Source organism: Solea solea, chromosome 10, assembly GCF_958295425.1.
Source record: "Solea solea chromosome 10, fSolSol10.1, whole genome shotgun sequence".
NCBI lineage: Eukaryota > Metazoa > Chordata > Actinopteri > Pleuronectiformes > Soleidae > Solea > Solea solea.
In genome coordinates this window covers 1,963,792-1,976,726 of record NC_081143.1, presented here as the reverse complement: position 1 = coordinate 1,976,726, position 12,935 = coordinate 1,963,792, and the positions used below count along the sequence as shown (strand labels likewise).

Here is a 12,935-nt window from a genome sequence, read left to right as displayed (position 1 = left end):
CTAACAAAGATTTATTCTCCAAAATATTTAGTACACTGTAAACACAGAGAAGACTTGTAACTATTTCTGTAATAAATTCTCCTGTGATCTCATGCAGCCAAAACCTGTAATCAGATCTCAAAGGAAGAAACACCAGCAAAAAACAAAACTAAACTTATTTCTTAGTGCTGGATGCTTTTCAGCTATACTTACGGCGGCTGTTGCTCAGGAGGTAGAAGGTTGGTGGTTCTTATCCCAACTCCTTCAGTCTGTGTCATCATATCGTAGTGTCCTTGGGCAAGACACTGAACCCATTGCCTACTTGCCCCCCAATGGGTGTCTCATTAGGTTTATGAATATAGTCTACAATTTTGTTAAATAATCCCTTTTTGTATTCTCACAAATAGAATAAAGGTTTCACAAACCAGAGACTAGGTACAGTGGTTTTTGATGTAGACCTGGTCCAAAGTGGTCTATATGCTAAAAACAGTGAAATGTGCATTTATTGCATTTTCACAAATAGAATAAAGGTTTCACAAATCAGAGACTTTGTTTTTATGAATCTTCAGGGTCTGTAGGATAATCTAGGCCACATTTGAGAAGTCCAGGTATAGTTGTTTTTGATCAGGACCTGGTCTAATGACCTGGTCTAATGAGGTCTAAGTGTGAAACAAAAACGGTGAAATCTCCCCTTTAGCATTTTCACAAATAAAATAAAAGTTTCACAAATATAATAGTGGGTGTCAAGCAAAGTTAATGTCATACCCAAAACGTCTAGAATGTTTTCACATCAACAAGTGTCCCAAAAAAAAGAGAATCAGTGGACAAACAGTCGCACTGCACATTCGGTCAATTTCCCCTTATCTTTCCCCTTAAGTGCCGAATCGGAGGCTAACTTCAGCGTCGTTAGCTTAATTAGTGCCATGTCGGAGCAGCCAGAGGATGAAGGAGTTTTTAATGCTGCAGCTCGTGCAGCGAGAAATGACAATGCAGCGTTGACTCTTTCTTCTTCCATTCATAGAAATAAGTAAACAAACCCACTTGTTCTTTCAAATTACGTATTAATGGATATCTAAAATAGAGCCACGTCATGCACAATAATTTGCACTAGTCATAATGACGTTTGAGATATCTTTAACTTCATGACAGATATCTCTATCAGTAGTTACGTAACAGATATCTTGAATGACACTTTCGACTATCCAACATGTAATTGCGACGAGTCAGAAAGACGTTGTTGATATCTACAATAGTCAAATTTAGCGTTTAAACGTTAAAAGGGCTTGCCATAGACGACACAGAACTGATCAGCTGACACGCGAGGGTTCACTCCGGAAGTGAAGGAGTTGAGATTTACTTAAGCGAAAATGACGTCACTAATACGGTGTTTTGATGCATTAACGTTTAATAAAATAACCTTTATTTATCGCACTGTTTTTTTTTTATGGTTAAGTATCACTTAAAATCTGTCTCTGTTGGCAGAGTGTGTTCTCAGCAGCAGGGGGCGCTCACAGCACCGTACGATACAAACCTGAAGTATTGCAGAACTTAACCAGGTGTTTCATTATCAAGTGAAAATAAACAGTCAATGTTTGTTTATTCCAACAGAGTGAGACGTCTGTGTTCACTCTGAAGGCAACGCTGCGTCAAACACTGATGATGTCATCATCTGCAGACTGACCGTGCTGTGAGCGCCCCCTGTCAGTCATCTGTGTGAATGGCTCAGAGGTCAGAGAATAGAAAATAAATCCACAGCAGCAGCAACAACAGTTATCAAACATCTCCTTCATTCTTTAATAATCGGCATTTGTGCCACAAAAGAAAATAATCCACAGCCAAAGATCACGGATCACAGATCACGGACCACGGACGTCGTCGGCTTGGATCGCAGGTTTAACACAGATGTAGAAATATATACAGTTGACAGGTGGCGCTGTGGGACGCTCACGTCTCCTAAATGCAGCTCATGCTTCAGTTTGATGTAAAAACCAGGAATGTTAACTAGGGGGAGGGGCACTGGTACATGGTTGGACAGCATAAAGGGGGCGTGTGTGTGTGTTGTTTAGCATGTGCTTCATTTGGAGACGTGACGCCGCCGTACGATGACTCAGCGCTTGTGTATTTTTTGGTAAAAGTGTGGATGAAGAAGAAAATTCTTACGTTTTCTGTGGGGGATTAACGTCGTTAACGTCGTCCTGTTGACTGCACATTTACAAACCTGTCTGTCTGTCCCCCTTCAACTCGACCCCCCCCCCCCGTGGAGCGTGCTAACATGGAGACTGGTTTTGGGCTGGGTTTAGGTCACGTTGTTTTTGTTGTGTTGTTTGTGGGCGGGGCCTCAGCAGCAGCCTCCAGATGAAGTGTTGACAGGCTTGCTCTGGATCTTGACGTTGGATTTGTCGCCGGCGCCGGCCGTGGCCCCGGGGCCCATCCTCTTCTTTATCTCTGCAGCCATGGTCATGAAGGCCTGCTCCACGTTGGTGGCGCTCTTAGCACTCGTTTCCAGGAAGGGAATTCCTAAACTGTCTGAGAACTCCTGCCAAAGGAAAAGCAATTGTGGAAAAGCCTTTAAAGAACAGCTGCTAAACAAACAAACAAACAAACAAACAAACGTCTGTAGTAACGTTTCCATGGTTACTGACTAAAATAAGAGCACATATTCAGAAAGACTGACAGTATTTGTGCTACAGAGAAAATGTAAGACAAAGTTATTTCATGATTATTATTAACCTGGTAACCATGTAACCTGGCAACCTAGTAACTGTGTAACCTGGTAGCTGTGTAACCTGGTAACTACGTAACCTGGTTGCTGTGTAACTTGGTAACTGTGTAACCGGTTAACTGTAACCTGGTAACCGTGTAACTGTGTAACCGGTTAACCCGTGTAACCTGGTTGCCGTGTAACCTGGTAACTGTGTTTTTTCTGAAATGTTAGTTTGTTGTGTCAGAGGAGATTATTGCAGATTACAGATGAGATGATGTAGGGGGCGTGGTGTTGACGCGCTCACCTTGGCCGTGGTGTAGTCCACAACCTTCTTGGAGGTGAGGTCACACTTGTTGCCGACGAGCAGCTTGTTGACGTTCTCGCTGGCGTAGCGGTCGATCTCCTGCAGCCACTGTTTGACATTGTTGAAGGACTCCTGAGGACGGGGGACAGAGACAGTTACTGACGGGGAAGCAGTGCATTCTGGGAGCTGCTAACAGAACTGCAGTGGTGTGTTAAATGTGTTGCTACTAGGGATGCAACAACATTCAGTATTTTAAACAACAGTATTTCAGTACGTCTCCGCCCGTCTAAAACTCTAAACTCTGAACTTTGTACAGCTGCGTTTGCTGGGATTAGATCCACTCAGACATGAGAGCTGCACTGTCAGGCTCAGTGCCACACTCTGCTCATGCTCTGCTCATGCTCTGCTCAAGCCGCCTTCAGAGCCAATCCAACGTCGCTGAATTTCCCCAGAGCCAATCAGCGCTCTGCATGTAAATGCTGAGGCTGCCTGAACAGAAACAATGGCGAGTTTAGAATCGGACGATCCCGATCTGATACCGATATAGAAAAACAGCGTGGAATTGTGGTAACAAATGTTATGTCTCGTTGTTTGGAAAAGACTGGGATCATTATTTTGTGACTTTAACATTTCTTTCTTAAATAAACCAATAGCTTCACAAGCTTGATAGACATTCAATTCTTTGTTAATGTTTTAGTTTAGTACAAAAATGATTTTAACATCCAACACAAAAGCAGCTGAATAAACCAACAGCTTCTAGATAGAAGTCCCTCATTCACAACGAGAAGCAGCCTACACTACACACTCCCATGTTCTCCATCGCCTTTGTCCCTCAAAATCACATGGACTTTCCATTAGAGTAACTGCAGTCACATCACTGGTGTGTGACCCACTGAAGTTTGTTGTGTTTAACATGCAACTCTCATCCAGCCAGTGAGCTGTTAAACTTAAAGTGACACGGGGAAACATCACAGCTCCAGATTTGATCTTCTGATTCTTCCGATATGCACTTCACCATGCAGTTCAGGTAGAGCCGTCTGATGTCGTACCGTGGCTCCAGGTGGATCATTAGCAGCTGGAATCCCCCGACAACCGACAGCGGTTATCCATCCATAACGAATAACGATGAGCGCCCCTCAAACATTTACTGCGCAGGAGTTTGTTGGCTGGGGTCGTGTGAAAAAGTTCCAGATAATTGATCCTTTCTCTCGCTTCATTTTGAAAAAAACGTGGACCTCTGCACGGCGTGTTGCTTACATATGACGTCACTCACAGTGCAGCATAGAATTAGACGGAATAGATCGGCCCATTGTCACAACCCACGATCATGAATTTTCTTCAATATCTGGACCGATACCCGATACAAATATTGGATTGATGCATCCCTAATTTTGGATTCAGCGTAGACTACGATGATAAATGAATGGACCGCATGCTGGACTCAAATGCACGGATTAGCCGCTGGTACCTTTCCATGCAGCTGCTTCAGCCAACAGACATATCTGTGGGCGGAGCAATGAGTGAAGCCTCCCTGCTGATTGTTTTACACTCATGCGCACACGCACTTTAACAATGCAGTAATGTAGTTTTATATCAATATATCCGACCGTTACCGTGGCCCAAAAACTGTGATGCATACAGAACTGTGGGAAAACTGTACCACTGCATCCCTCATTGTTACTGTCAGCATCACTCTGAAGAAGCTGGATAATTGCAAAGTCATGGTGAGTAAAGCAGCAGCCACAGAAGTCATGACTCAGGGAAACATCTGCTGGTGTCACAGCTCTGTGTTCAGGCTTCACTATTGATATTAGTCTGATCGATGACATCATCATCGTCATCATGGTCAAAGTGAAGTGTCATGTCATACAAGATGTTCACTCACCTGATCCGTCACGTCGTAAACTACGATGATGCCGTGAGCTCCTCTGTAGTAACTGGACGTAATGGTGCGGAACCTCTCCTGTCCAGCTGTGTCCCACTGTCAAGACACAGAGACAGTCAGAGAGAGACACACAAACACACACAGAGACAGTCAGAGAGAGAGAGACACACACACAGAAGCAGTCAGAGAGACACACACACAGAGAGACAGTCAGAGAGACACACACAGACAGTCAGAGAGACACACACACACACACACACACACACAGGGAGACAGTCAGAGAGAGAGACACACACACACACACACAGGGAGACAGTCAGAGAGAGAGACACACACACAGACAGTCAGAGAGAGACACACACATAGAGACAGTCAGAGAGAGAGAGAGACACACAGAGAGACAGTCAGAGAGAGAGACACACACACAGACAGTCAGAGAGAGACACACACACAGAGACAGTCGGAGTGACACACACACAGTGACAGTCAGAGACACACAGACAGACAGAGAAACACACACAGACACACACTGGGAGAGACACACAGAGAGTCAGAGACACACACACAGAGACAGAGACACACATAGAGACAGTAAGAGACACACACAGAGAGAGAGAGAGAGAGAGAGAGAGAGAGAGAGAGAGACACACACAGACAGTCAGAGACACACAGACAGAGACACTCAGAGAGAGACACACAGGCACACACACACACACACACACAGAGAGACAGTCAGACACACACACACACACACACAGAAACACAGACACAGTCAGAGACATAGAGAGACACACAGACAGCCAGAGAGACACAAGTGTCCTTACAATCTGAAGCTTTATGGTCTTTCCGTCCAACTCGATGGTCCTGATCTTGAAGTCCACACCGATGGTACTGATGTAACTCTCTGTGTACGTGTCATCCTGAGCACACACGCACACGCACGCACACACACACACACGTGTGAGCAGCAGATATGACACCGGCAGTGTTATCAACAATACAGTCTGTTATATAACACACACATAGACTCACACACACACGGACTCACAGACACACACACTTACTGCAAAGCGGAGGAGGAGGCAGGATTTTCCGACACCAGAGTCACCGATCAGAAGCAGTTTGAATAAATAGTCACTGTGGAGAGAAAACACTTTAACACATTCACTCATAAACATGGTGAAAGAAGTGCTGACTCATTGAGAGACAGAGACGTTAACAGCTACTTATGTTTATAATAAAAGCACATTTAATATTCTTTTAATTCTTGTATTTTCCGTTTGTAAAAAATGTCACATCTGCTTTGGCGATGTAAACATGTCTCCCGTGTCAATAAAGCATTCTGAATTGAATTGAGAGACAGAGAGAGGATGTGAGTTATGAATGCTCATATCACCCTGCCCTACAGTAACTGGTGGACTTCTTATAATTAAGTGAATAATCATCTGTGAAAGAAACACTTCATTCTTCACACTGAGCATCATTTAAAAGTCTACCAGAAACTGCCAGACACTCTGACCTGATGACGTCACACCATGGATGTGATGTCATCGTGAAGAAGCTCGAGACCAACAAAAGTGTACCTAACAAACAATGTATGTTCCTGAAGTACACACATGAAATATTACCATTTTAATGGAAATTCATGTTGTCGTTTTAGTTTGTTTGTCTGTGAGCAACATAAGAGAAAAGGTCAGATTAAGATTAAATGTTCAGTAAATGTAGTTTAGTGATGAGTCAGGATTAAAACACCTTCTGAGTTTATAGACAACTCCGCGGCCTTGACGGAGGTTTGCGCAATCATCACGTTTTTTCCACTGATTTACGTTAAATTAGTAATCGGTTACATTCTTGATGTACACCGGGACAAACGTGATATTTGCGACGGATACAGCAAGAAAGTGTCCGCTAAAAGTGCGGAATAAAGCGGCTGAATGTGTCTACGTCTCTGCTATCAGTTAGCATGTTAGCTTCAGAGGCTGCCGTGTCAGCCCGGGACAAACAGCATCGATTCATCCGCTCATTCACTCACCACAGCAAACCTGTTCTGTTTTACATGAACGCTGTCGCGTGACACGACCAACAAGCACCGAACACCGGGCAGCTGACATTCATCACCGGTGGCTAACGCTACCCCAGTCTAGCCTAGCCTATCTTAGCTTAGTTTAGCATGTATGTATGTATGTATGTGTGTGTGTGACAGCTCAGCGGGAGCTGACAGCTCACACAACCTAGCCTAGCCTAGCCTAGCTTGTATATGTCTAAGAGAGACAGCTCAGCGGGAGCTGTTAGCTCACACAGCCTAGCCTAGCCTAGCCTAGATTAGATTAGCTTGTATATGTATGTATGTGTGTGACAGCTCAGCGGGAGCTCTGACACTTACTACTCGGGGTTCATGTTGAGCTGCAGGTGCGCGTGTGTCGTCAGTTGAGCAGCGGTTCAGTCTGAAGGTGAAGCTAGAATCCGCTTCGAACCGGAGGAGAAAAACACCGTTAAACTGGAGAAGTTAAACTGGTTAAACTGGTTAAACTCTGGTTACCGCAGTCACAACAGCATAATCTCATCAAATATGGCTGCCGCGGCTACCTACCCGGAAATGCCAGAGCAGAGGGGACCATGGGAAATGTAGTGACCTGACGATAGGACCTCCTTCTTGTTGTTGTTATTTAAGCGCGGTTATTAGTTGTTTCCACACATTATCAACATCAGCATCAGCTCAACCCGACATTTGTGACACCGTGAATGTGTGTGAGTTCAAAGACTAACGGAGAAACAGCTGCGCCGTTGTCGTCACTCGATCACATGACGTGCCGGTCAGCTGACCGCCGTCTTCCGGGTTGTGTGTTTATCTCCAGCTTCAGTTTCCTCCGTGTTGACTCGGGTAAGACGTTTGTTTTATTGCTGTTCATGAACACGTTTTAACACCAGTGATTCTGTTTACATGCAACTGTCACAGGAACCGAGATAAACCGAGATTTACCGAGATAAACCGGGTCATTCCTGCGACGTGAAAAAAAAGTTCCCTTTGTATCAGAGGAGCTGTTAGCATTAGCACTGATACATCATATGATTCTGAAAGACGAATATTGTCATGGAAACGGGAGGTTTCACACACACACACACAGTAAATGTGTGTTGTCCTGTGGGGGCGCTGTCACTGCCTGATGTGCTTGTTCTTCACAGTTGGCACCATGAGCGCCTCAGACAGCGAGGATGATTTCTACAATGAGAGGACGGCGTTGGTCCCGGCAGAAAATCCAGCGGTGCCGTCCTATAGGCCAGATCTTGACTCCACCCCCACAGAAGACTCTCCACCTTTAAGGCCAAAGGTCAGGTCTTCGTTCACCACTTGTGACCCACTTGTGATGTTGTTGTTGCTCAATGTCGCCCTCTGTTGGTGTAGCCGGTGGCCAGCGGGCGAGCGGCTCCAGTCAGCGTGGACGGCAGTGGCGGTGAAGGAGGGGGGGGCGGGGGCTCGGATCAGGAGGCAGACGACGAGGAGCTGACGCTGAAGTACGGCGCCAAACACGTGATCATGCTCTTCATCCCCGTCACTCTCTGCATGGTGGTTGTGGTCACCACCATCAAGTCGGTCAGCTTCTACACGGAGAAGACCAACCAGCAGCTGTAGGTTCATGCTGCCACGCCTCTATGACTCCTCCCACACTCAGTGTTAACCAGCGCATTTGTCTCGGCAGGATCTACACGCCGTTCACGGAGAACACGACATCTGTCGGCCGCCGCCTCCTCAACTCTGTCCTCAACACCATCATCATGATCAGCGTCATCGTGGTCATGACCATCTTCCTGGTCGTCCTCTACAAGTATCGCTGCTACAAGGTGAGGAAACACCAGCAGCTGTCTGACCAGCAGGGGGCAGCAGCTGCTGCTAGACTCGACATTTCATTGAAGTCCTGTGTGAATGATTCACAGTGTGAGTGGGCAGGTGTCCTGCAGGCTCCGCCGCCTTGTATGGAGATCTTTAATGTCTCTCTCTCTCTCTGTAGTTTATCCACGGCTGGCTCATCTTGTCGTCCCTCATGCTTCTCTTCTGGTTCAGCTTCATGTATCTCGCGTGAGTTTTACTCAAACTTGTGTGTTTTGTCTTTTTGTCATCTGGTGGAAGAATGTGGTCTCTGTGTCTCCATGGTCTCTGTGTCTCTATGGTCTCCATGGTCTCTGTGTGTCCATTGTCTCCATGGTCTATGTGTCTCCATCGTCTCCATGGTCTTTGTGTCTCTGGGTTTCCATGGTGTCTGTGTCTATGTGTCTCCATGGTCTCTGGGTCTCCATGGTCTCTGTGTGTCTCTGGGTTTCCATGGTGTCTGTGTCTATGTGTCTCCATGGTCTCTGTGTCTCCATGGTCTCTGTAGACTCTGTGGACTCTGTGTGTCCATGGTCTCTGTGTCTCCATAGTCTCTGTGTGTCCATGGTCCCTTTGTCTCCATGATCTCTGTGTGTCCATGGTCACCGTGTCTCCATGGTCTCTGTGTCTCTGTGTCTCTATGTGTCTTCATGGTCTCTGTGTCTCCGTGGTCTCTGTGGTCTCTATGTCTCTGTGTCTTCATGGTCTCTGTGGTCTCTATGGTCTCCATGGTCTCTGTGTCTTCATGTCCTCTGTGTCTCAATGGTCTCTGTGTCTCCATGGTCTCTGTGTCTCCATGGTTTCTGTGTCTCTGTGGTCTCTATGGTCTCTATGGTCTCTGTGTCTCCATGGTCTCTGTGGTCTCCATGGTCTCCATGGTCTCTATGATCTCTGTGTCTCCATTGTCTCTGTGTGTCCATGGTCTCTATGGTCTCCATGGTCTCTGTGTCTCTGTGTCTCAGGGAAGTGTTTAAGACCTATAACGTGGCGGTGGACTACGTGACGGTGTCGGTGCTGATCTGGAACTTCGGGGCTGTGGGGATGATCTGTATCCACTGGAAAGGTCCTCTGCAGCTGCAGCAGGCGTACCTCATCCTCATCAGCGCTCTCATGGCGCTCGTCTTCATCAAGTATCTGCCCGAGTGGTCAGCGTGGGTCATTCTGGGCGCCATCTCCGTCTATGGTGAGAGGAGGCGGAGCCATCTCTATACTTTCACTTCTGTTTCACAGCAAATCTGTTTGTTTATGTTTGTTTTTTATTTATTTATTTATTTATTTGTTTGTTTGTTGTAGATCTGGTGGCCGTCCTCTCTCCGAAGGGTCCTCTCAGGATGTTGGTGGAAACGGCTCAGGAACGTAATGAGCCCATTTTCCCGGCCCTCATCTACTCCTGTGAGTCATCCTCCTGTCAATCAAAGTCAAACAACTGCTGAGTCATGCTCTAAATCATCTCTCTGCTTGTGTGTTCAGCCGCCATGATGTGGACGGTGGGGATGGCGAGCCCGGCGGACGCTCCGCACTCCCAACACCACTCAGGTGATGATCCATAACCAGCCAGGAATTATGGGAAATATGGGAGTGGACACAAGAACATTGTGACCTGTGTGACTTTACGACACTGTGACCTGTGCGACTTTGCGTCATCATGACCTGTGCATCTTTTTGACACCGGGATCTGTGTTGACGTTACGACACCGTGACCTGTGTGACTTTACGACACCGGGATCTGTGTTGACGTTACGACACCGGGACCTGTGCGACTTTACGGCACCGTGACCTGTGTAACTTTCCGACACGTGACCTGTGTGACTTACAACACCGTGACCTGTGCGACTTTACGACACCGTGACCTGTGCGACTTTACGACATCGTGACCTGTGCGACTTTACGACACCGTGACCTGTGTGACTTTACGACACCGTGACCTGTGTGACTTTACGACACCGTGACCTGTGTGACTTTACGACACCGGGATCTGTGTTGACGTTACGACACGGTGACCTGTGTAACTTTACGACACCGTGACCTGTGTGACTTTACGACACCGGGATCTGTGTTGACGTTACGACACCGTGACCTGTGTAACTTTCCGACATGTGACCTGTGTGACTTACAACACCGTGACCTGTGCGACTTTATGACACCGTGACCTGTGTGACTTTACGACACCGTGACCTGTGCGACTTTATGACACCGTGACCTGTGTGACTTTACGACACCGTGACCTGTGCGACTTTATGACACCGTGACCTGTGTGACTTTACGACACCGTGACCTGTGTGACTTTACGACACCGTGACCTGTGCGACTTTACGACACCGTGACCTGTGCGACTTTATGACACCGTGACCTGTGTGACTTTACGACACCATGATCTGTGTGCTTTTACGACACTGACCTGTGCGACTTTACGACACCGTGACCTGTGCGTATCCAGATGTTTTTCTTAATGCTGTGATTTGTTTTCCAGATGAAGAGGCGGAGCAGAGTGTCAGAGGGGCGGAGCCTGAGAGCAGACAGCCCAGGACATTTCCAGAAGAGCTGGAGGAAGACAGTGAGTGTTACTACAGCTGTATGCGTGCATGCATGCGTCCGTGCGTGTTTGTGTGTGTGCAGGGGGAGTGAAGCTGGAACTGGGTGACTTCATTTTTTACAGCGTTCTGGTTGTGTGTGTGTGCACAGGGGGAGTGAAGCTGGGACTGGGTGACTTCATTTTTTACAGCGTTCTGGTTGGAAAAGCAGCAGCCACCGGTGGAGACTGGAATACGACACTCGCCTGCTTCGTAGCCATCCTCATTGTAAGTCCTGTTTTTTTCCCCCGTCTCCGCCTGTCTGTCCCGTGACTCACCTGTGTGCGTGTGTGTGTGCGTGTGTGTGTGCGTGTGTGTGTGTGTGTGTGCGCTTGTGTGTGGTCATGTGACCGGCAGGGCCTGTGCCTCACACTGCTGCTGTTGGCCATCTTTAAGAAAGCGTTGCCGGCGCTTCCCATCTCCATCACCTTCGGCCTCATCTTCTACTTCTCCACGGACTTCCTGGTGCAGCCGTTCATGGACAACCTCGCCGCTCACCAGTTCTACATCTGAGTCGGAGCCCCGCCCACCCCCATCACAGGAAGTGATGTAACAGCTGCCGCTCCTGTCACTCAAACATTCCTCTTTTTAATACAGGACTTTTTAGAAGAAAAGAAAAAGTGAATTTCAGCTGGATTTTTAAGGTGGATTCACATATTTGTAGATCAAAGATAAAGAAATAAAACGTGACCTCTGACCTTTAGTCCATTTGATTTACTTTGTTGAAATTTTGTGTTGTGTGTGAGCAGCAGATTATTTCAAATAATCTCAGGTTCTGTTTGACTCATTAAAGGAATAGTCCAGGTTTTTTCAAGTGTGAATGACACTTAAAAAAACCTCACCTGTCCCTTTAATAACGCGGCTCAGTAAGAGTATTTTAATAAACGTTATTGTTTTATGTACAGCCTGCAGGGGGCGGGCCAGGGGGCACTGTTACACAGTGAACAGATTTAGTTGATTTTAAATTCAAACTTGTATCAAAGAAATAAAAGTGTTTCTTGCTTTAGTTTCATGTTTTCTTTGTCTGGTGGCGCCTCCTAGTGGACAGACTAACACAAAAATTATTAATCCCCTTAGGGAAAGTATTCCTCTGCATTTGACCCATCCTAGAATTAGGAGCAGCGGGGTGCCACACTGAGTAGTGCCCGGGTAGCATTGGGGGTTGGGTACCTTGCTCAGGGGTAACCCAGCCCTTTTTTTGGCCGGGTGGGGATTTATAACCGGTGACCCTCCGGTTCCAAGCCAAGTTCCCTTTCCACTTGGCCACGGGCTGTCCAAAACAAACATTTGTAAACATTTCCTATGAATTCATTGCACACTTCACCACAAAGGTAAACTCCATGCGGTCCTCAGTGTCTGTCACAGCCCGGGACTCATCTCTGTCAGTACTGAGCCACTGAGGGAATCATCTGAAGTAGAGCTGAAACAATTAATTGATTAATCGATTACTAAATAAATCGATGACTATTTTGATAATCGGTTTGAAGCTTTTTTCATGATTAAAACAAGATTTCCGATTGTTTAAGCATCTTAAATGTGAGTATTTTCTTAATTTTTTTGCTCTGGATAACAAAGAAATCATTAAAAGTGAATCATTTTGGTTTGTGGACAAAACAAGACATTTGAGA

The 12,935-nt window shown here is 46.5% G+C and overlaps 2 protein-coding genes across 2 annotated transcripts; one reads left to right on the top strand and one right to left on the bottom strand.

The window, feature by feature from the left end:
* Positions 1-2,230: 2,230 nt before the first annotated feature.
* Positions 2,231-7,582, bottom strand: LOC131466681 (ras-related protein Rab-1A-like). The gene is made up of 7 exons (XM_058640086.1): positions 7,463-7,582; positions 7,256-7,338; positions 5,937-6,009; positions 5,697-5,792; positions 4,873-4,968; positions 2,988-3,119; positions 2,231-2,515 (listed from the first exon to the last, which is right to left on the bottom strand). Exons 2-7 carry the CDS (start codon positions 7,267-7,269, stop codon positions 2,318-2,320), a joined length of 609 nt encoding a protein of 202 aa, XP_058496069.1. The 5' UTR covers positions 7,270-7,338; positions 7,463-7,582; the 3' UTR covers positions 2,231-2,317.
* On the top strand, positions 7,238-12,313 carry psen2 (presenilin 2). The gene is made up of 11 exons (XM_058640088.1): positions 7,238-7,753; positions 8,056-8,201; positions 8,276-8,499; positions 8,571-8,712; positions 8,880-8,947; positions 9,700-9,920; positions 10,031-10,129; positions 10,208-10,273; positions 11,208-11,291; positions 11,420-11,535; positions 11,665-12,313. Exons 1-11 carry the CDS (start codon positions 7,615-7,617, stop codon positions 11,818-11,820), a joined length of 1,461 nt encoding a protein of 486 aa, XP_058496071.1. The 5' UTR covers positions 7,238-7,614; the 3' UTR covers positions 11,821-12,313.
* Positions 12,314-12,935: the final 622 nt, after the last annotated feature.